Source organism: Scophthalmus maximus, chromosome 17, assembly GCF_022379125.1.
Source record: "Scophthalmus maximus strain ysfricsl-2021 chromosome 17, ASM2237912v1, whole genome shotgun sequence".
Classification (NCBI taxonomy): domain Eukaryota; kingdom Metazoa; phylum Chordata; class Actinopteri; order Pleuronectiformes; family Scophthalmidae; genus Scophthalmus; species Scophthalmus maximus.
In genome coordinates, this window is record NC_061531.1 from 4,264,724 (window position 1) to 4,289,263 (window position 24,540).

The 24,540-nt window shown below is 48.3% G+C and overlaps 1 protein-coding gene across 2 annotated transcripts; it reads left to right on the forward strand.

The window, feature by feature from the left end:
• On the forward strand, positions 1-23,914 carry LOC118288404 (neurabin-2-like). Of its 2 annotated transcripts, none has more exons than XM_047327993.1 (15): positions 1-115; positions 6,506-6,913; positions 7,696-7,904; positions 8,002-8,361; positions 8,488-9,198; positions 17,189-17,321; positions 17,770-17,890; positions 18,337-18,441; positions 18,981-19,116; positions 20,459-20,602; positions 20,697-20,750; positions 20,903-21,034; positions 21,558-21,655; positions 21,740-21,836; positions 23,007-23,914. In XM_047327993.1, the coding sequence occupies exons 2-15, from the start codon at positions 6,592-6,594 to the stop codon at positions 23,058-23,060; spliced, it is 2,676 nt and encodes an 891-aa protein (XP_047183949.1). In that variant the 5' UTR covers positions 1-115; positions 6,506-6,591; the 3' UTR covers positions 23,061-23,914. The 2 variants fall into 2 exon arrangements, with proteins under 2 accessions (XP_047183949.1, XP_035470346.2); XM_035614453.2 differs by lacking the exon at positions 1-115 and adding an exon at positions 389-545.
• Positions 23,915-24,540: the final 626 nt, after the last annotated feature.

Sequence of the window (24,540 nt, forward strand, 5' to 3'; positions counted from 1 at the left end):
CGGACCGGAAAAGGCCTGTAGCGCAGTCGAACACCTTGTCGCTCAGCCACAGCAGGTAAACAACAGGGAGTGAATCATACGATGCTTTCTGCTGAAATCAGCGGATCAACCAGAGGTAAGAACATTTTTTTTTGTTTTTGTTTCCTTTGAATCCGGAATATTGTAGATATACCTGATGATAAGGATGAGGATGGGAAAGGTAGAGGTGGACGTAGACATGAGGCTATAGGGGAGATGGAGGGAAAAAGGCGGTGAGGGGGGAAGGAGAGAGGACGCAGAAGATTAGGGGGTGAGGAGAGAGAGAGAGAGAGAGAGAGAGTGAGAGAGAGAGAGAGAGAGAGAAGGATGCAGGAAAACAGATGATGAGAAGGGAGGAGGAGAGGGGAGGGGAGGAGCAGACGGGAGGCAGGCGCTCAGGCTGCTCACTCGCAGGAGGAATCAGCAGCGGCGGCGGCGGCGGCGGGACAATGGACTGTCTCCACCACGGATCCTAACGGGCGCCGGGCCGGGGTTTCACATTCACGACCAACTGCACATATTAAAAGGTACGACCGGCGAGGCGACGCCGCACAGAGTCGCCGGTGGGGCCTCCGGGGTCCCTGAAAGAGAAAGAAGCTGCAGGAAGGAAGCGACGCAGCGCAGCAGACAGACAGACAGACGGCGGCCGGCGGCGGCGGCGGCGGGGCCTGCCACCCCGAGCGTCCGCCTCCGGCTCCTCCACCGGCCGGTGACACGTTAGAACGCGGACGGCTCCGTCTGTTCTCTCTTGTCGCCTCTTATTGTCCGCATCAGGGGGCTATCCTCGCCCCCCCCCTCCTCCTCCTCCTCCCTCTCGCGTCCACAAGGGACGTCACGCAGAACTCCGTCGCGAATCTCGCCGTTTTAAATTCCCCATGCCTACCCGCAGGAGCATACGCCTCCGAGGGACGCCAAGAAAGGCGGATTCGGCTCCGTCGAGGTCTCCCGGTCAATTCGGCCTACGAGCTGTTCGCGCTGCGCGTTAAGTCCCGTTCACAATCCGACCCTTCTTGGTGCGAGCGGCGGGAGCCCGTCGCCTTTGCGCTCGAGTGTGTTTCTCCTAATAACAGGGACGATACAATGCGCGCACCGCGCAAACCAGTGGGGCCGTTCCCCTGCGGCGGACCCCGGTCTGCGCGCGATATTTGCGCCGAACGAAAGACCAGAACACAGCGAGCGGCCGCAGGTGTTCAATTGTATCTACTGTTGACTGGCAATTGCTGTAAAAGCAGCGACTTTGAAAACGGATTGTTTTTTGGATGGAGGTCCGGAGCGAGCAGCATATGTCGGGGTAGTATGCCAACAAAGCCTCTCTCTGGCCAGGAGGAGGAGGAGGAGGAGGAGGAGGAGAAGCAGTCAAGTGTGCCACTGCCAGAGTGAACCTTTGCACTCGGCCGGGGCTACAGATGCGGGGATTGTGGTGTGTGTGTGTGTGTGTGTGTGTGTGTGTGTGTGAATAGATGGAGCCGTTGTAGTCGCTGCCATAATGTGCCCTCTGTTGAGGATCGGCGTGCGTATGACGCACATAGGCATGCAGTGATGCAGAGGTGCTGCTGTGTGTGTGTGTGTGTGTGCGTGTGTGTAGGCATGGGAGCGACTCGTGTCCGAACGGGGGCAGCCAGCATGTCACTGTGTCAGAGTAGCAGGAGGAATGTGCGCGCGCACACACACGCGCGCGCACGCACATAAACAAAGGCATGATGTTGCACACACAGCATCTCAGTGTTACAGTATACTGTGTGGTGATGCAAGGTCACTCTAGCCCACACTCACGCTGCACCCAAACACTTCACACACACACACACACACACACACACACACACACACACACACACACACATCCTCACACGTCATTTAGAAAAACACAGGGTTGTGTGTGTGTGTGTGTGTGTGACCTGTATTCACTGGAGGGAGGGGCTGTCCAGTGCCCTCCCATCATTAGATCAGAAGTCACTGGTCATATGCCTCCGTAAGGTGAGGATGACTGGTGCAGGCAGGCGAGCAGTGGGTCGTGCTGTGCTGTGTTTATTTTAGATGCAACTGTGTGTGTGTGTGTGTGTGTGTGTGTGTGTGTGTGTGTGTGTGTGTGTGTGTGTGTGTGTGTGTGTGTGTGTGCAGTGTGTGGGAGCAGTAAGGCGGCTCGTCTTCTTATCGGGGAGCTGTGGGTCAGGGAATCTGGTTACAGCATAGAAGATGGGTCAGTTTTTAGATGGAAGTGATTACAGAGAAGTGCAGGGAGCGAGGGAGCAGATCAAGGAAACGGAGGCAGATCAACGACGGCAAAGGTTCACGTCGACGAGTGACGCCAAAATAACGACACCGAGGCGCATTCGAAACGCCTCCATCGGGAGAACCAGGGACAGCCATTCCAGTGTGAGAATCCAGGCCGGGTGACGGCAAGCAACGTCCAACGGCGAGGGGATTATGGGTAGCAGGAGACAGGCGAACTTGTTCTTGGAAAGACAAAATTAAATATCAGCTTCTTTTTTTTTTGGTCGTTGTTATGGAGACTGGAGTCAGATATGTGTTTTGCGTACATCCGGTTGTGTTTATCGCTACAGCTCCATCTCGACAACAACAGGATGGAGCCCAAGAGCTGTATGAACTGTGTCTGTGTGTCTGTAGGCGTCTGTGAGGGTTCTTTGCTTTACACTGGATTTGCTCACCGAGGTTCACATGATCGGTGTGTGAGGATCGACTATTTGGCAACACAGTGTCACAAGACATGCTGTGGCCACAGTTTGTGCCTATATACGCACAGACGTCCCTGTTAGTGTGTGTGTGTGTGTGTGTGTGTGTCTGTGTCTGTGTGTGCGTGTGTCAGTCCTGCTGTGGTCAGCAGTGCCGCCTGGAGGAACTTAGTCGACCATTTCCTACATTTCCCAGGATGCCTTTCAGTAGTGTTGACAACAGTGTGTGTGTTTAATTTGCAGCTGTAGTTCATTTTTTTTTTTAAACCGTGCAGCACCCTGTCAACATCCAGTTTGTTGTCCGTGTTGCCATGGAGGAAGTGGACGTTCGCTACCAGATCAGCAGAAACGTGATCCAACGTGTTTTAGCCGCCCTCAGTTCAGAGACATATTTCTGCACATCGCTGCAGCGTTTGTGGCCTCTGCACTGAAAGAATTCATGTGTGGAGCGTTGTGTGCCTCGTTTGTGTTAGCTGCAAAAAAACAAACAGTCGATTCATCAATTATTTGAACAAACAAAAGTAATGTTCTGACATTTTTACAAACCAAAACAAATCAAGCGATTTTAGAAAATATTTTAAACTCTAGTCTTCATCAAAAGTGCACTCCACAAATTTTATACAGGAAGTTCAGTGCATTTGTCACACATAATACTCATACCTGCTCATTGTGGCTCTGAATAGATTTTTCTTACGTCTGATAAAAACAACCATGATGATCATCAAAGGAGCGTAACGGTTGGTGTGTCGATTAAAAAAGCAGAATCGACGAGGTGTAATGGAAACCCACCAGGTGAATAATTTGCGGCACACATGGCACGCGTGATTTATTTGTTGCTCATGCTTTTGACTGGAGGACGACAACATTTACAGACGAGTGCATCCTTTTCCCCTGCCGCGGTCTCATGGCCCCCAACTGGACGTAGCAGAATCAAAACAAGTCACCTGCTCTTTGCCAATTTTCTGAAACATTTGGTTCAAATTAGTCAAGGGAAACTTGACGAGGGTTAATTCTTTGTAAAGTTTTGAGTTTATTACAGAAGGTCGGCATTGCAAACTTTGCAGTGAGCGTCTACAAAAGACCTTACAAAGTCGCACCAAGGGAAATGGAGGTTCCGTTGCTTAGGGAGCTTGTCCTAGATTAAGGACAATAAACCAGGATATCTCAAGCAAAGATTGTCTTCAGTAAGTCTTTGCTAAAAGGCTAAATTGATGGAGTAATCCTTTAATGGTGTATACTGTGGCCCATGCTGCGTCGCAGGTCGTTTTAAACCCTTTGCTGCACATCCTCCCTCCACTCCACTGTCACGATGGATGAAGTGGCTTTTGCCCCAAACGCACACAGACGCAAATCTTTAAGTGTATTTGAAAATTTGGGCTTATGCAACTAGTCTGTTAAGGGCAATTTGTGTGGACTTGCTTCTGATCCTACATGTTGATACGGCCCCCCAACCATTACATTAATCAATGACGACGTCATGCAGCGTACCGTCGGAGGGCACCCTCAGCTGGGGCTCTTCGGCCTGAAACCAGAGTGGAAACTCTGACTTCAGCGCTTGGCTTGTTTGGACTCGACAAAGCAAATTGCAGCGTTGTTCCACTATCTTCTTCAGACTGGGTTTTGGTTTTTTGCATTGACAAGTGGTTTGTATCATCTGCGATAATGTCACTTGAACAACGGCATGATTCTTCACACCTGAGCTGCGAATTTTCACACAAATCCCACGGTCATGTTGGGGGGGGGAAATGGGACGTGTCGGCTCCGTCCGCATTGGATTAAGTAATCATCTGCGTTGCAACAACGGAGCAATTTCATTCAACCTTTTAAAGGGGCAGAAAGCGATTTTGGAGGAAGAGAGTATGTTGTTGAATTTCGGACTGCACTTGTCGGGACTCGAACCCGCAGCCTTGGGTACGGAAGAACGACGCGCTGACCACGAGGCCAAAACCCCCAAGTCGTAGCGTTCGTCGGGGAGTGACGTTTACAAACTGCACACACAGTGTTGTGTGGTGCGGTCCGCACCATTTCTGTTTTTTGTTTTTCAATTTACAGAGCCAGGGCTCTGCTGTAAAAAAACAGATTTCTTTTTCGCCGCACACTCAGAACCGACAGCTATCGGACCGTGAGGAAATATTTGCTGAATTTTACAAAAAAGTGTATTGGATTAAAATCGCTTACTGCCCCTTTAAAGTGGTCAACAGTTTGACGATGATACCCACATGTTTGCAAAGATAGGAGCTAAAAGACACCTTATTTTAATGTTTAGAATGTTGTAATAGTGTTATTAAATTAGATTTAATAAACATTTTCTGGAGACATGAGCCTGAGCTCATGTTTTCATATCAACCTGCTGACAGTTGATTATTCCTGTCCTCCTCTCTGTGATTCGACCAGAACGCAGATTTCTGGTGTTTGCTCATATTGGTTTTCATCCGGTTTTCTTGAGAAGTTCTGTGTTCGTAACCCGCAGAACCAGAATTGAAACTTGATGCCGCCAGCGCCGACCTGACGGCAACAGGCTGAGTCGCCGAGATAAACAGGTTGTTGATGATGATGATGATGATGATGATGGGGACAGTGGGAGTGTTCGGTTCTCGCTGACTTTGTCACAGAGTCAGTTTCCAGAGCCGCCACACAAAAGAGACACGTGACACGTAAGGTCACACTATAATTGGATTATTTTGACAGCTCCTGCGGCGCCACGTGGGTGTTATAAGTACACATTAGAGCAATTGTGCTAATACTTGACAACAGGTTAGCTCATCACCTGCCTAGATACTATTTATTTCTTATCTAAAGTTGAATACAGTTGTGTTTCTCCCTCTGCTGTCTGCTCTGCTGCGGGTTTATTCCAGGGCTGAGAGTAACCATTGTGTTCAGTAGTACAGATTATCCCGACAGTTCTTCATTAATGGATCAACAAACCTAAAATGGTGAAAAACGCCAATCACAATATCCCCAAAAACTCAGCTGGACACATGTAAACGGTTTGTTTCATCCGACCACTTGTTCAGTGTAGCCAGCAAATACTCAAATTTGCATTCAGAATTCATTCTATAATAATACCTCAGTGGAACAGCCTGAGGTTCTTGTGGGTTGAGGTTCTGACTGTGAACCACAACATCAGCGTTTGGACTCCAGCTGTTCCCCATGTATCCCTCTCTGTCCTCTAATTCCTGCTGTCAACCCTCCATAAAAGACATACATGCCCAAAACATGATGGGGGAAAAAATGACTTTAATTTTTTCAGAGACAAACTGACACATTCTAGCGCTGTTGCCCCACAGCACGAGGTTCTGGGTTCGAACCTGCGGGCCGACCAGGAGCTTTCTGTGTGGACCTGTGTGTTTTTCCCCTGTTGTATGCGCGGGGCTTTCTCCCAGTACTCCGGCTTCCTCCCACATCACTGGTTTGAACAAGTCAGAGTAATTAAATCAAGCTCTGGCTTGTGTCACTGTGACCTTTGACCGTCAACTCCTCTCTTCTCTTCAATCAATGCTTTTTGACCATTACTTATATGATTCATCAATGAGTTATTTAATCAGGGGAATGTGTTTGCTTGTATTTGTTCAACCAACAGTCCAAAACAATAGCAGAAAGAAGGAATGTGATTACATTGACAGACTTGACTTACTGTTTCCAGGTTTACGAAAGAGAAAATTCACATGTATCACACATTTAAAGTGTGCACATCCGATTAAAGTTTGAAGACCAGGCCTCTGGTAATGTTTAGCTGTTATTAATTCGATGTGGTAGAAAATATTTCATCACAATTGGCCTGTCTGTCTGCGATGCAGGAGGTGAATGTCAAATCGCTCCAGGATGCTGCCGTCCTCCTCCCTGCTGACCTGCTGTTCATCGGGGGGAATCTGATTTACCAAACATGATGAAGACTGAGCCCCCGTCGACCACGGCGGGCAACGGGGCCTCGGGCGGGAGCAGCGGCGGGGGCAGCGGGAGCTCCAACCTGCGCAGCCCCTCGCCCCACCGCAACGCCTACGAGGCGGGGCTGGCGGCGCTGAAGAAGGCGACCGACCACCTCAACAATGCGGCCAACGGAGGCTCCGACCCCGCCTCGAAGCCCGCCCCCCTGCCCCGCCCGACCGGCAGGGGCCGGAGATATGGATCCAACGTTCACCGCATCAAGAACATGTTCATGCAGATGCAGTCCCCCGGGGACGAGGAGGACGGAGAGAAAATGATTGGTAAGGTGCTGGTAGATGTAGTTGACAGCAGCAGTGCTTTACCCCTAACCTACTGTACGTCTTTTAACTGTACAAAGATGAAGCAAAAACAACTTCTTATACAGGCACTGCCATCTTGTGCCGGTCACATCATCTTGATCCAGATTCTAGTCTTTCGTAGGTGAAGCTGTAGTATCTAGGTCCCGCCCATCCACACACCTGATTCAATCATGAAAAAATAAACCTTTTTTGCATGCAACAGTCTGCTAAGAACTGCCTATGATGACAGAAACCATCTTTTTTTGGGGGGGGGGGGGTATTTGACGTGTTCTTTGACATTTTTGTGTGGTGTACGTTCCATCCGTTAACATGGAGGGGGCGTGGTGTATGACCTCTACTGCAGTCAGCCAATAGGGGGCGATATAGATGTTTTTACTTTTTTCGGGGGGGGGTGGACGTCATGTCGGCCATCGTTACGTACGGTTTGTTTTTAACAAATGTGTGAAGCAAACATTAGCTGAAATATAGGGCTCGGCCCTTGTTGTACGTAATGTGAACCCCCCCTCAGGTCACTCCAGTCACTGATGACGGGAAAAGCACTAGACTAAAACTTGGATTAGTATTTCTGCAACAACACTTCTACCCCCCCCGTTTCATATCCGTGTCGGACTTTCTAGTCAACCTGGTCTGTACAGTGTCAGTGTTGGAAACGATGACCACAAAACATGCCAGCAATACATAGGTTGGGGTGAAAATAGAATGTTTCCCTTTTCCTCTGATAAAGATTTCCTCTTTATCGACAGGTAAAGAACAGGCGGTTAAACTGTCCCTGCCGCGGGCATCCAGCCTCAACGAGAACGTGGACCACAGCGCCCTGCTCAAGCTAGGGGGCACGGTCTCGGAGAGGGTCAACCGGTTTGACCCCAAAGCAACCGGGGAGGGCGGATGCTCCTCCGCCGGTCTCTCCAAACTGCAGGAGACCAGGCGGATCTTCGAGCAGCGGACTCTACAGGTCAGGAGACTCTCAGTCGTACTTACGTGTGTTCCGCGTAGATACTCACTTGTCGGACAGAAGTCAACACGTCCCTGACTGTTTTCATCTCCTCCAGGAGAAGCAAGCCACGAACCGCATCTTGCTGAAGAAGGAGCGGGCGACGGGCTTCCAGGACAGCCGCCTGGACGTGGTGGCTCGCTTCAACGGCTCCACTGAGGCTCTGGACCGGCTGGACGACCCACCCGCCCCCGCTCCCTCTCCCGCTCCCGTTCCCATTCCCGCCCCCGCCCTAACTACTGCTACTGCAGCCTCGGTCGGGCCCAGCGATGCTGTGAGCCCCACCGTGAGCCAGCTCAGTGCCGCGTTCGAGAAGGGCGAAGTACAGCAACCTGTCCACCTCCCCCAGCGTCGGTCGGCCCCCGCCCTCGCACCGAAGCCCAAACCTCCAGCCAGATCGGACGCTGTCAGCAGGAAGGTGCAGGGAATGTGCTTAACTTTGAAAATATTCAGGAAATTGACAAAAGGAAGCTGGTTAAAATGGATAAACCACAAGCTGTGAATTGATAGATGATCTCTCTCCCTCTCTCTCCCTCTGTCTCAGGTAAAGGTGTTGCCTCCAGGGAAGGACGACCCCGAGGAGGATGTGAGGGCAGCAGACCTACCGGAAGTGACAGCTTCTCTGCAAGGGAGCGTCGAAGGAGTGGAGGCGAGCGAGGAGAAGGAGGCGTTCGGACAGTCCGGAGACCAGCTCTCCAACTCCTCCTACTCGTCCTCGTCCTCGGTGGCCGTCACTTCCTCCTCTTCAGAAGCCAAGCCGGAGTGGGAGGCCCCGCCGGCGGCGACCGAAGCCAGGGGCTCGAGCACGGCGGCGGCCCCCGACCGGGAGCCGCAGGCCGACGAGCACGACGGCTCCGCCGAGGGGTCCGAGGCCGGAGCCAGGCTGGTGCTGGCAGAGGTTCACGCCTCGTTGGAAAACGGAGAAAAAGAGCCTCCGGGTTCCTCCCCCTCCCCCAAGGGGAAAGGTGTGGGTTTTGAGAGGAGGGGCGAGGAAGAGGAGGACGAGGAGGAAGAGAACGACGAGGACGGCTCCAGGAAGGAGGATTACTCAGAGGGGGATCTGGTGGATATCAGTGCGTACAGTGGGCTTGGGGAGGAGGACTCCGGGGGCAGCCAACTGGACGACGAGGAGGACGAAGAAGACGAGGAGGCGTATCAGCCCGAGAGCAGTTGCTCCGAGATCGCGGGCCTCCCTGAAGAAGAGGAGCCCGCGCCGCCCAATAGGAAGATTCGATTTAGCACTGAGTCGATCAAGGTGAGTGAGTTTCTGTTGAACGTCATCACTCTTGTCAACACTCTTAATCTCGAATTAGAGTTACGGTCAACAATAATATGGTTACCTAACCCTAACCCTCACCCTAACCCATTTTCCCGAGTTATTTCCGCAAATCATAAAGCACTAGAGGCAATCAGAAAATGATTCCAAGTGACGTCTTGGAGAAGTCAGAAAATGACGTCATGCGTAGTTCAAGGTATCGCTGCAGCGTAGAGGACTATAGCCACGATCCAAAGCTTACTGTATATAGGCCGACAAACTATGAATGATCATATGCAGAGCTGCAACATTTAATCGATTAGTAATCGACTATTAAATTAATCGCCAACTATTTTGATAATAGATTAATCGGTTCAGGTAGTTCATATGATTTTTTTCCCCCCAAATTCTCTGATTTCAGCTTCTTAAAGGTGATTTTCTGGTTTATTTGCTCCTCTGTGACAGCAAACTAAATATCTTTGGTGTGTGGACAAAAACAAAACATCATCTCGGGGTTTCGGAAACACAATTGGCCTTTTTCGCCATTTTATGGACCAAACAACTAATCGATTGATCCAGAAAATAATCGACGGATCAATCGAGTATGAAAACAATCGATAGTTTCAGCCCCAATCATATGGTAGGAATGACATCATCATCATGACAGCACTATGAGGTCAGATAAGATGTCATATAGTGTAGTAATGCATTAAGTTTACAAACCAATAACATTAGAGATAGGAGCTACAGTGCTTTTTAGATTAACCAATCATTGGTCATCATGTGTTATGAATGAATTGATGATGATGATGAAATGAAATGTCATTATTACAGAATCAAAAAGTTATCATTGCCTGATATGGACGCATCGCCCCTCTGATGATTTTCGTTGCATTTGTAGCTTTTTAAGGTTGATGTCAAAAAAGCTGCACGTCCAACAGTATACAGTTTACTCGCTGTATCTGCATGTTGTCATATTAATAGATCACATGACTGTGCGTCCGGTGAAAGGGGCTGCTCCTAGTGACAATCCCAGAAAAATCCTCTCCCAACTCTGAAGCTGAAGCCCCTGTCATGTGTCTCGCAGCCCATTATTTCGTTTTTTTCTTGAACAGCGACTCCACTGCTTGGGCTCGCTCTCACCAAACCGAAATATCGCTGTAGGGTTGTTAGATTCATACGTTCATCAAGCAGCCAACGGATGCTAATGTTGCCAACTGTCGCACACCCCCCGCGGCTTTATGAAATGGTGTGTAGCTGTCGGCAATGCGGACGAGATTGTGTGCTCCGCTGCAGCTTGTTGCTTCACCGCTGCCAAGTGGAATCGATTGATGAAGCTTCGACGATGTCGGACTCTGAAACGCTGTTCTTCGGTTGTTCAGTTAAACCACGGACTCACGGCGAGGCCGCTTATGTGTTCTGCTGTAACACCAGGCCATAGAGCCTAATAGAGAGAGTAAGGAAATGACTGAAAAGACTCACTGACTTCCTCCATCGTTAAAATCACGTACGCACGCACGCGCGCACACAGTTGACATGGGGGATTTTTCGCTCTTTAAATTCCGCCACAGTAAAATCCCGCTGACTGCGGCTCAAAGTGTGCGTGACTGTGTTTGAACGTAGACCTTGATTTGACAGAAGCTCTTTTTACACTGGATTGTTTGTTTCTCCCATAACCCCCCCCTCACCGCGGCAGTCAGCTGGTTGAGCCCGGCGGAACGTGAAACATGTCTCCACGCGCGAAGGCAGAGCTGTCACAGTAACAACGCGCTCCCGGAGAAGGTTCAGCAGCCTCACGTGGTAATGACACGCTGTGTTTAGTGAGGGAGGATGAGGAAAATGGCAGGATTTAATTTGCAGAAATTCTTTTCATTTTCTTGGGACCTTGAGACGTTCAACCACCGACCTCTTTGGCCAGAGAGTGCAGCTAAAAGCGGAGTTGTGGCCCGAGGCGACGCAGGTCCGCTGCCCGGGCCAATCATGTTGCACCGGCATGTGCAACGGACGAACCACCTGTTCTGAGATTCATAAAACCTTTTTGTTTAATATCCAAACGCACAAAGTGTCACAATTGTCCAAATGTGAAATGTCCCACATTTCAGCTTTGACGAAAAAAACCCAGAGCAGGTATATTTATTGAAGACGACGTGACGATGACGAATTGATTACTGGACATATTGTCAGTCATAATGATTCAGCTGGCTGCTCTGACACTAGCTGTGCACAGGCCCACTTCCTGTCGCCGCTTCCCTTCAGCTCCGTCTCTTCGGAAAAAAAAAAAGCTACTCTCGCTCTGAGCAACAGCCAAGTGCGATCCAGGAAGTCAAATGCGAGCTGAGGAAATCGGTGCAGAAGAGGTTTCACAGTTTGGACAGGAACATTTGTTGGATCTCAAACATACGTGCATCAGCACTTTTGAGACAAAATGACTCAGATCTGTATGTGGCAGTTAATCATTTTCTATAAAAGTGAAGGATTTATGCAGAGTTTTGATTTAACCCTTTCAAGTCACAGAAAGATAATGTTACTGACGGCCGTGTCTCAGGAGGTAGAGGGGGTTGTCCACAAACCAGACGGTTGTTGGTTCGAGCCCCGCTGCCCCCAGTCAGCATATCGAAGTGTCCTCGGGCAGGACACCTAACCCCCAATTGCCTCTGATGGCTCCTCCGGCAGTGTGTGAATGTGTGTATGACTTGTACGTGACTTGTACTTTAAAAGCGCTCCTAGTAACTGATAAGGCTAGAAGGGCTTTATAAATACAGTCCAGGGTACTCAGTTATATTTTTTTAATCATAACAGCAACAGCAGTGTCAAATAACTACCATAATACAATACATGATAGTTATTACTCAGTCCCGAGTGGCACCTAATGCCAAACAGGGCAGCAGCTTGAACCTCTGCACACGCGCACGCACGCGCACACACGCACGCACGCACGCACGCACACGCACACACACACACACACACACACACACACACACACACACACACACACACACACACACACACACACACACCCCCGCTTCCTATTCAAATGCTTGGGGCAGGGATGACATAAGAGGAACAGGCCCGGACTGGAGTCATAGTGAACATACAGGTGTTTTCTCAGAGCACTAGATAAAACACAGTGAGAACACCAACGTTCCTCGGTGCACTAGAGTCCGAATCAGTCATTTTGTTGGAATTAAAAACAAATCGTAGTTACCGTCTCTAAATGTACATCACTGTAAGTTCCTTCAATAATGGTTTTGTGGGTTAGCAGCATCGGTGCATGAACCCCCCCCCCGTGGCAAGCGCGGCCGCCCTCCCTTGTTGGAAGCGAACCAGCGACTTGTCCTGCGCGCTCAGAGGGGCGTTGTGCTGCAGGGGCCAGGAAGGCAGTCGGGAGACTCGCTGTCCGGGCATGTCGGGTTGTTCAGTTCCAAAACTGGTTGCTAATCGTCGCGATGAGTCACTGGGTTGAGCAAAAGTGAGACAGGAGAGCTCCAACCTCCACGATCTTACCGACGGGAGGCCCCACGCGATCACGACACCGGGTGATCGTGAACGCGGCGCAACGACGAAGAGTGGCGATTGACTGATTCGTCGCAGGAAGTAGAAATCCTGATCGGTTGCCTCGGCCCTGCATGTGTCTGTAACTCGCACACACACACTCGGTGGATTTAGTCCGTGCCGAGTTGCGCACCAGCCTACCTGTGTAAGGCAGTTGGAATGTGGCGGGGTGTGTTTGTTTTCTTTGGGGGGGAAAAGCCCGCGCGTGCACACACACACACACACACACACACACACACACACACACACACACACACACACACACACACACACACACACAGGTAAGGGATGCCGGTTGATAAGAATCAAAGCAGACCTCTGTTTGTATGAAAACCCACCTGACGTGTGTATTCCTGTGATCTGAAGAGCTCGGTAAAAACTGGAGTACGGAGATGCACCTGATCCAGACTGACTCCTCTGGTTTTACACATCAAAGTCAGTTCACAGGCGACGGCGACTAATATTACATAAAAGCTGTGTTGAGCCTTTTTTGCTGGACAGCTCTGTAAAGTCTGATAAGCTGCCTGGAGAGTGCGACGTCATGTCGCCGCCGCTCAGGCTGGAGCTCGCAAGTTCGAAAAATCTAAAGTGTGTGTGTGGGGGGGGGGGGGGGGGGGGGGGGGGGGGGGGGGGGGGGGGACGTCTCACGACGTGAGATGAACCGGGACCTCCTCGTCTCCACTTGCGGCCCAGGCCGAGGCCAGACGAGCCACCTCTAGCACCACGCGTCCGAAAAATCTCCAACCGAAACTCCCGGCGGCTGAGTTCTGAGTTCGCCTTGTGGCAGGTTTTATTGCAAAGAAGGGGGGAAAAAAGGGAATATTCTCTGGTTCTGCTCGCCAACGTTTACGCGCCCTGTTCAAACTGTCCCCTGTTGAATACAGTCCTGCACTGGACTGCACTAGAGTCAAAAAAGACGGGTTCACCTTCGAAATGCCACGAAAAAGAAAATGGGCACTCAAAGGTCCACAGCTGCATTCAAACTGGGGAATGGACTGCTATGTAGTAACTAACCCTTTTTGAAGAGGTTAAAATTAGCCCTCAAGTTCTTCTGCTGCAATCAAGTCCCCCTCAGTGCCCGGGCGTGAGTGGCGAGAAGGTTTTTCCCCTGCCAGCTGCTCCCTCAGCACGAGCAAATTACAACCCCCGACGAGTGCCAACGCCCAGCGACGCGTCTCCAGCAGATACGCTGTACATCGGTCCGAAAAGCTTCATTTCAAGCTGCGCTCGCGTCTGCGTCACAGCCGGCGTGTGTCCCAGGCCTGTGACGTGAGGCGCGGTCTGTACCTCACTGTGTGGGACGGTGTTTTATTTTTTCGGGGGGTCCGCTTGACAGGCTGGTAGAGATGACTGAAAGGGTTTCTGCCGCGAGCCCCGAGCGTCGCCAGTTAGTGTGAACAGTGGTGAATCCCAGGCAGCTCCCGGCTCCCCGGGGCGCCCTGGATCATCACCATCGCCTCGGCCTGCGAGTGTGTCGCCGGGACCGATTAGGCCCTGCTGGTGGCAGAAGACACATGAATGAAAATGAAATGAAAATATCATTAGATTCCGTAGAAAGTGGCAATGCCCAGATGTATTCGAGGCACGTGACCCACAATAGACGCAGACGCAGATGGTTGCCTGGCCACCGGGACCGTCTCCAGACTATTTTTCACAAAATTTCTCGAACAATTTATTGTTATTTTGGCTTAAATGGTGAGGAGCACAGGGGCCGATACAATCACGAAGCTTGTCTTCTGTCACCAAACGTCCTGAACTCAAAGTTGAATCTGACAGACAACACAGACGACCCTAAATCCCCCGTTCCAGCTGCTGCGATGCGACGGGCAGGCAGCTTGGCTCGCGATTGGCCAGATTACGCGGATGCCGTCAGTTCAGGAGGCAGCGTTTGTAAGACAAGACCGCGAAGGCCGTCGTGCCGCCTTGTGTTGGGGATTCAGTCCGCCCAGGCCTGGTGGTGAAAGTCAGGACGCAGAGGACCTGTGATGTTGCATAAGTGTACGTTAAATCCCCCTTTTTCCTGGCATGTCTGAATCAATGAACAATATGCTGTTTATGCTGCGCTGTGCCTTTGGGGAAAAGTAAAGTTCAGTATGAACACTGAGCTCAGCGCTCAGCCGCAGCATTGATCAGCTGATTTTTGTTATTGACAAAAACAAATTATTGACAACCACTTAGTGGTTAGTATAGTATAGTATCAATCCATAATTGTATTAGTTTTCTAATGTAAATGATCTGCTGGTTATTCCTTTAGTTCATGTTTGTGAAGTCTCAGGCTCTTCGTGTCCAAGCTTGCACTGATTCGTTCTAGAGCATCACATGAGCACAGCCGCGCACCCGCCAACATAAACCATATTTTTGCTGCAGTAAAAGTGGAAAACGTCGACGCGCGTCTTGTGACTGAAGTGATGAACTGCTGCATTTATTTTTGTTTTATGTCAACCTGGCTTTTATCATCAGCCATTACCGTGTTTTATAATCTGTTATTATGATGTTCTTTTCTATACGCCTGTGTGTTATGTCAGGAAAAAAGGCACCTACAGTACACACTGAAGTGATCCTCACGTTTGACCTCTTTCATCGTGTCCAAATCATGTTTGTCCACCAATAGATGAGCAATTATTTTGTGCATTTAGTGCCAATTTGTTTTGATTTGATTTGTATCTTTATTTCAAACGATTTAATAAAATGTATAAAAGAATAACAAAAAGAAAAAAATGAATAACAACAAAACAAATTTCAACATAACACACTAGACCCGTTAGAAAAGGGATAGGAAGAAGCCTTGTCAAGTCCTACCCCCCAGTCTTTACCATAGACAAGAGCACAATCCAATGAGATAAACTAAACAGACAATTTTAAATAATACAAAAATACTACTCCAATTACGTCACGCTCTATCAAGCTATTTCGAAAAAAGAATACAAAAAACAAGCAACATTAACATCAGTGAGATTTGCATTCTCCTTTCTCACTTTTGTAATTTTGAAAAATAAATCTTGTCCTTAAAGCAATGGGAACACACAGCCAAGTGAAACATGTTTCTAGATTCAATTCAACAGCATTAAAAAAGAGAGATGATTTCATATGACTCCAGAACTTCACCCGAGAATCCTCATGTTTTGACCAAAATGCAACCAAACACACGGGACACACCGTCAGGCCTCAGGGTGCGACCGAGAGGTGGTGTGTTCATGACACAAACACACTCGAACCGCTTTCAAGTTACTCAACAGGAAGGAAGCGTGACAACAGGAAAGAGTTTAACAATCACGGCCCCTGACCCCGTTTGTGTCGCTGTGTGTGTGTGTGTGTGTGTGTGTGTGTGTGTGTGTGTGTGTGTGTGTGTGTGTGTGTGTGTGTGTGTGTGTGTGTGTGTGTGTGTGTGTGTGTGTGTGTGTGTGTGTGTGTGTGTGTGTGTGTGTGTGTGTGTGTGTGTGTGTGTGTGTGTGTGTGTGTTTTCAAAAATTCAGGGGGAATGAGGATAAAACACATAAGCACCTCATTAAACATTAAATGTAGCTCTCTCTCTCTCTCCCTCTCTCTCTCTCTCTCTCTCCCTCCCTCTCTCTCTCTCTCTCTCACTCTCACTCTCTCTCTCTCTCACACACACACACACACACACACACACACACACACACACACACACACACACACACACACACACACACACACACACACACACACAATAGCATATCTGCCAGACAGGGATAGAGAGAGAGAGAGAGCCCAAACCAGTGCCAGTGCCAAAGTCACACTGGGCAAGCCTGTGGTTGCCATGGAAACCATGCCACGTGACCACAGGGATGGTCAGCGGGGAGACAGATGCTGCTGACCTTTTAGAGGGGGGAGGGGGAGGATAGAGAGCAGGTGTAAGGATGGGAAGATGGAAAAGTACATTTATTTTGTGATTATGTGTCATAGATTTTGTACAAAATGCTATAGGAAATACATGAAACACACATTATCTATGTCCGCTGCTATCTGATGGCGATGGAGTGGACCGATGTCGGAGTTTATAAGTGTGGACAGAGTGGGATTGAGCCTCATGTCGTCTCTCTTAAAATCCCTGCGGTCAGAATCACGATGGTGCTGGTTAATTACAGGTCACTGTTTGCCGGATGAGGACGTGTATGCGGACGACATACATTGAAGAACAACATCGGTTTAAAACACGGGGACGTGTTTGTGTGACTGTGTCATTGTTAACGGGAGCTTCATAAAAATAGGTCGGTCTTACTAGACTATTGTCATATCTCACTGGAGGGAACCTCCCGGGTGCCCCTGTTCTACTGCACGTAGGAAATAACAGGTCATTCAATTCAATTTTTATTTGTACAGCGCCAAAATCTGAACGTACGTCATCTCCTTGAGAGCTATGCCAAATGCAGCAGGGGCAGGAGGCTATCTGACCTCTAACCTTTTGGCCTGTGCGTAGGTCTTCACCACCTACTCCAACGAGGACTACGATCGACGCAACGACGACGTGGACCCGATGGCGGCCTCAGCCGAGTACGAGCTGGAGAAGAGGGTGGAGAAGCTGGACCTATTTCCTGTTGAGCTGGAGAAAGGTACAAACACGCACGCACGCACGCACACACGCACACACAATCGTTGAGAGTCACTCAGTCAAGCCTCTTATGCAACTACGCACTCACAAACACACAGAACAACTGACAGGGCGCTGCTGCTCGCGGACGCACACCGTCTGTCTGCTCACAACCCCATAATCCCTTTATGGGATTAAATTTAGCGCGGATTAGCCTAATTAGCGGCTAGTAATTCTGGAGGCCGTGGATTTGAACCAGCAACCATCCGTGACAGCTGCTCTCGGCATAACAGCACCTCACGGCCACATTCCTGACGACTGTTTAGTGGAGTTGAATATGGATAAAATACACTTATTGGTCCGACCATTACAGCGCACTTGCTGCAAGGTCGCATTGTGAAATGATAAATCTCAAAAGATACAATTCAAAGTTTATTTATATTTTGTGTGTGTGTGTGTGTGTGTTTCAGACAGCGATGGTCTGGGTATCAGTATCATAGGTATGGGTGCAGGAGCCGACATGGGCCTGGAGAAACTGGGGATCTTTGTGAAGACGGTCACCGAGGGGGGAGCTGCGCAGCGGGACGGCAGGTACCCTCTACACACACTGTCACACGCACTCTTTTGTGTCGAAAGTCCAACTGAACAGCAGAGATCACTGTGAAGTCTTTTTCTTTTGACAAAACACTGCCACGTTGACATGCATTGTAATTCGACAACGGCTGACTTTGATCCGTCCAGAGTTCAGAAATACGCCGCGACAACGCCTCTGAATCTTCGTCTTAATTGACGCAGTGTATCTGCTTCGTTACCGAAAGGAAAAAAAGCATCAATGTGTAGTTTTAGTTTTGAGTGGAGTTAACGCGCTGGTGCTGTCTGGTGGCGAACAATAGCTGGATGTAGTGAATGTGCACAACTTCCCGAAGGTCATTTTGTCACCGTGAGACAGATTTGTCTTCAGAATTCTTCGTCAACAGTGAACAGTCTGATCACATGAAATCTATATCGAACATTGCCGTGTTTCCTCGCGCGTAAAGGATCCAGGTGAACGATCTGATCGTGGAGGTGGACGGGACCAGCCTGGTCGGCGTCACCCAGAGCTTTGCTGCCTCGGTCCTCCGCAACACCACCGGCACCGTCAGGTCTGTCAAGCGCACACACACACACACGCACACACACACACACACACACACACACACACACACACTGTGCTTTAAGCAACGTTGAGTTCCTTGAAGAGCGCTTTATCAATACAATGTATTGTAATTATAATTAATAATATTATTACTGTCACTATCGGTCGTACAATCATCAGAGCACATTTCAGATTTTCTCCATTTACAAAAGGAACACGATGTGTGAACATATTTATGTACTTGGTGGTTTTGAAGATGTGTGATACTTTTCAGGTTTTTGTTTGGTACATGTTGAAAATGTCAGTTCTGTGTTTGTTTGTTTGTTTGCGTGCTTTGATTTATTTTCAGTTTTGCAGTTTAATCGATACTCTATGATGTTGATGTGATTTATGGATGTGGACATGTTTTCAGGTTTACAGCTGCTGTGTTTGAATTTCTCAGATTTGCAATAGTCTGTTTTGAGTTCGTTAACTACTTGAACGATGGATTTTGAACATGTTTTTTTTTTCGGGTCCGTTACCCGCGCGTGTCGAATGTTTTCCCAGCTTTGTGATTGGCCGGGAGAAGCCGGGGGAGCAGAGTGAGGTGGCTCAGCTGATCCAGCAGACTCTGGAACAGGAGCGGTGGCAGAGAGAGATGAAGGAGCAGAGATACAAACAGTACATGGACGAAGATGAAGAGGTAACGTGCCGAGTCTGACACACGGGTAGCGTGTACGCACAAACAAGACTGAATCAAAAAAAGCCCCAAAAAAGTGTTGTAAAGTGAAGTTGGTTTTCTGAAGGAAAAATTTATCAGGACATCATCAGCTGATGTAGCTTTCATTAGCTGCAGGAAAGAGGGAAGATCGAGAGAGAGAGAGAGAGAGAGAGAAGAGAGAGATGAACTGATAGAGAGTGTGTGTGTGTGTGTGTGTGTGTGCGCGCGTGTGCGCGCGTGCGTGCGTGTGACAAAATGTCGTCTGCATGCCACCATGCGGCCTGTAGCTTCAAACTCAGTCCAGCTTCTCCATCTTGTGGTCAGAGAGAGTAACAGACTGTTTGCTATTGCAATAATCATCTCATGCCATTTTCAATCTGCACATAACTTCTAGACATTGGTAGTCCAGTGTGATTTAACTGATGAATGGCCCAGCCTTCTACAGCAACATACACACTTCCTGAATGTTTCAAATCATAGAAAGTGTCGGACTGAAAAAATCTACTTCAACAATCAAATCAAATCATATGGGGGGAAAAAACACAGAGTTATAGATTTATATCTACAATAAATCAGATGTAAGTTTTAGCCCATAATAATTCACTGAGCATCTTCGATACAGAAATTCAAACGAATGCTCCGGGAAATTTTGCATTGTTCTTCTATAATCCGGTGCAATTGTGAGCGAGAGATTGTGAACACTGGAGCTGTGGACCGCACTGGTGTGGCCAGAGATGGTCGCGTGTCACCGGTCCAGAGAGGCCGACAGGCAGCTGGCTGCATTCAGCAGACGAAAGGCTACCGATGTAGACAGCAGCACGCACTCAGGTGTGATGCAGCCTGATGATACGTGCAGTCAGAACGCGAGCTGGTAGAAAGAGCGGTATGTTAAGTTCACTAGTACATTTGATTTAAAGGGGCAGTAAGGGATTTGGAGAAAGCGGCCAAAACCGCGGAGTTGCAGTTTAGTTAGGATTAGTAAAAACCGTTATGGATCGTGTTGATCCTTCCTTTTTGGAGTGGGAGGTGGTTTCACCTCAGAGTCTGAACCACCAGCGAGAGCTTTCTTCTTTCACTTCATTAGTCATTTCAGAGGTACTGGAACTGGGAGTGTGGTATCACTAGTTCCATTTTAAAGAAATTTTGTGACATTTTTGGGATATACAGCACTTGTACTGCTCACCAAGCAGCTGTTTCTGTCCTCTCTCTTGTGACCTGTCCGTTTCGACAAGAAAGCGACTACACAATAAAAAACAATCACTCGAATAACAACCCAATTATTGCAATTAGTAACCAACGTATTCCCCATCTCCCTCGCCTGCAGACGGGAGAGTATGCAACAGACGAGGAGGAGGAGATGAGTCCGGTGTTTCCGAACTCCATCGAGGTTTTCGACCTGGCGGAGAACCAGGACATGTTGTCTCCTGTGGAGCTGGACCCCGAGAAGCTGGCACACAAATTCAAGGAGGTATATGCATTTTTCTTTTCTTTTTTACCCTGATTGTAATTCTTGTCGTTTATCTGTCCCAGACTTTTATAACCCCCCCCTTCTCCGTCTATAGCTCCAGATTAAACATGCAGTAACCCAGGCGGAGATCCAGCTGCTAAAGAGAAAGGTAAGACCACGCAGCGCTCAATCCGCTCTTAACGGGCAGGAATAAAAAGATACACCGAAATATCCAGCCTCTGCTGTTTGATGACTTAACGCTCGCTCTGCCTCCCACACGCCACCTCCTCCCTCCCACACGGACCCGCTCCCTACCTCCAGCTGGCTCACGCGGAGCAGGACAAGTTGCGTTGGCGGATGGAGCGCGCTCAGCTGGAGCAAAACATCCGGGACAGTAAAGAGAGGATGGAGAAACTGGAGGGCTACTGGATGGAGGCGCAGTCCCTGTGTAAGGTAATTAATTAGAGAGCAGACATTGAAATCATGGAGGAAAACTCATGAATGGAAGGTTTGTTTGTTTTTTTTGGGGGGGGGGGTGGGTTTGGTGGATGTGACAAAGTATTTTCCCTCATTATTAAAATGCTCCGTTGAGGAAGGAGCAGTGCAGTGCACATTTTTCACATGGTGGGAGGAGAGACGCAAACAGGTGAAAGGTTTATTGAGATGAAGCAGTGCTATGAGCGAGTTATTGGTGTTGCTGATTCTGAAGCAACTATTAATATGCAGAGATAACACAATGATAATTATTACTAATCGAAAACTCCCCAACCAGTAGATATGTTTAAAATTGTGTCGTGTGTGTGTGTGTGTGTGTGTGTGTGTGTGTGTGTGTGTGTGTGTGTGTGTGTGTGTGTGTGTGTGTGTGTGTGTGTGTGTGTGTGTGTGTGTGTGTGTGTGTGTGTGTGTGTGTGTGTGTGTGTGTGTGTGTGTGTGTGTGTGTGTGTGTGTGTGTGTGTGTGTGTTCGTGTGTTTACAGGCAGTGGACGAACACCTGAAGGAAACCCAGTCTCAGTATCAAACCCTAGAGAGGAAATACAGCAAAGCCAAGAGACTGATTAAAGAGTTCCAGCAGAAGTAAGGAAGGAGGAACGAAATGAAGGTTTGAGGGCAGTCAATGATACCAAAACATTAATGTGTGTGTGTGTTTTTGCATTGAAGGGAGATCGAGTACCTGAAGAAGGAGACAGCCCAGCGTCAGGCACAAGAGGAGAGCGAGGCGACGCACAAAGAAGAGACGGGCAACCTGCAGGAGAAGGTAGAGGAAATGAGCCCCTGGTTTTACCTTGTTTCTCTCTTTCGCTGAACAGTTCATGTTTGCATTATTTCAGGTTTAAAAACCCAGTTCGTTTTTTTAAAAAAAAAATTTGTGGCATGGCGTGGTATGAAAGCTGACGCAGCTTGGAACACATCGCTTATCTAAACAGGTTCCTTTGCTTTTATTTTCGTCAAGGTGCGACCCGAATTGCAAAAAAGAAACATGATTTTCTCTGACCCTCATGTGGGCCTTTGGTAACAGCTGATGCTGTGGATTCTGCTTGATCGTGGGGCTCAGCATTTGATACTGAGGATGGTATCAGGCATACCGCAGTAGTCTAGCTTAAATCTTTTAAAATAACCCAGCTGACTTGGTTGTTCCCCAGGGCTCCATCCCAGGCCCCTGCTTATTTATTTAAATATTGGATTGAAAACAGTTCTCACATTGAAAGCCATCCTCACAATGTCAGGGAAAAAAACAGCAGGTACATTCTCTCTCTGCTGATAACTCACTCATGACTGTCTTCTCTTATCAGTCCTCTCTGAGCTGCACGAGTCATTCTGAAGAAAGTAGTGTCATGCGGCTGCGATGTGACATAGGCCTGTGTTTCCAGACACAACAAGTATTTTAAAAGAAAATTTCAAAATGGATTCATGTAATAAAAATAAATCAATGTGAAAAGACCAGCCCAAATCTTAATAATTGTACTTTTATTTTAGTTTGTGATTAATGCAATAGCAAATAAAACCATGGAAAATATGGTGGACATGGGATTTTCCCTGTTGTCCACAAAGAGACATAACCTTTTCTTGTAAGAATATCAGATCCGGGGCATATTCATATATATATATGTATATTCACATTTCCAACTCAACATCCTGGACAACAACAAGATTCCTCTTCAGGAGAAACCCCCTTCAGGATTTTCAAATAGTTCGCAATGACGAAAAAGGCTTGCATCTAAAGGAGATAAGAATCATGACCTCGACTGTCACAGCCTCTGACATGCCCACCTACATCATGTATTCTTTCTGGTACCGTATTAATCGCTTATCAGCAAAAGTGCATTGCATCCCCAATGCACTCTGGGCTACATGCCTGTCAAAAAGAGCTCCCTTGGTCGTGAAGTTTCGTTTTGACCTATCATCCACAATGTCGCTGCCTCCACAGATTTCCGACCTGGAGACCAGAGTGGACGCCCTGAAGGCGCCCAAACCCTCGTAGACCGCTGCTACTTGCTACCTCCTTCCTGTGACTGGACGAGGAGGATCTCTGCCTTCATTTCTGACCGGGGCTTGTAATGTATCCCAATCGACCATTTACTGCACCGACGGGAACGGGGGCGAAATTCAACGAGGACAATTGTTAGGGGGGGGGGGGGGGGTGACATACGAAGAGGGAAAGGAGCAGCCTCTCATCCGACATCTGCCAGCAGCTTTGAGCTCCATCAGTCGGCCACCGATCCCAGAATGCACCCTCTGTAATACCCACAATCCTCGTGTGTCTTCCTGGCAAACCGGCTTGGCAATCAACACAAAAACAAAACAAAAAACACATTCAGCAGCTTGTACTTAATTTACGGATGACATGCTTTCACCTCTCCTCTCCTTCATCAAGGATTCTATTATTGATTCAAATTTGTTTTAAAGAAAAGGCGCTTTTAATAAAACAGGCTCGTCACAAAGTGCTTTATAGAGTGGCAGAGGGCATGAGTGCAGAATGAAACTGAACAAGAGAGGACGAAGGTCATTTGTTTGTCATTGTGCTACGTTTGAACCGGATGGTTTGCTGAGCCATCTCTTTTAATTTTTTTCGGGGACTGGACTGGATTCTTATGAAGAGGACGCGCGTGTGTGTTTTCTGTCACACGGCCTTGATCACATGGATCAATAACTGCGAGGGGAAATGGCCGCCTCAATTTTAAAGACTCATCTCAACATTCTGAAGTGGAGCCTCAGTAGTATTGGAGAAAAAAAACAAAAAGAAAGAAAAGAGAAACTAACTTGAAAAAGGAAATAGCCACCGCCCTATGAAAACTCTGTAACAAAAACTGGGAAATAAAAGAACGCCCGACCCGGCCTTTGTTTTTCTCTTTTCCAGTTTAATTGTCTGCAGGCGATGGAAGGAGTCAGGCAGGAGCGTACACTCCAGGTCTGAACTGGTGGCATACTGTTTGTATATATTCTATACGTGTATTTAAAAAGTGTTATTGAAATGGCTTAAGCGCCGAAGTGGGTCTGAGCACGGCGTGTAAGGCGGAGCAGTGAGTGGACGACGACGTCTCTCACTGTGGAAGGTGGAAGGTCCCGTAGTCCAGACCCCGTCTGTTTCATCTCCTCTCTTATCAAAATCAATGGCAGACAGGGTTGCGAATAGTCCCACGTGTGCTTCTAGAGTGTCCGATGGTGTATATTTGTTGGTGTTTACTACAGTATCTGTGGGTTCACATGCACTCCAACCTCCTGTTTTTCAGGACAGCCGTGTACTATATATTCTTGAGTTGGTGCAGGGAAACATCGCTTAATCCAGGGATCACGAAAATAACAAGAGTATGTTAGTTTAGATAAATGAGTGTTGGGGGCGGGGGGGGGCTATTTTTTTGTACATCTTCCGCTATGCACAGACGTGCATAGTTTCCTGAGCTCCGGCTACAGGGTAAACTGAGGATATTCACTTAAATCTTATATTCAGAAACACACAGAGG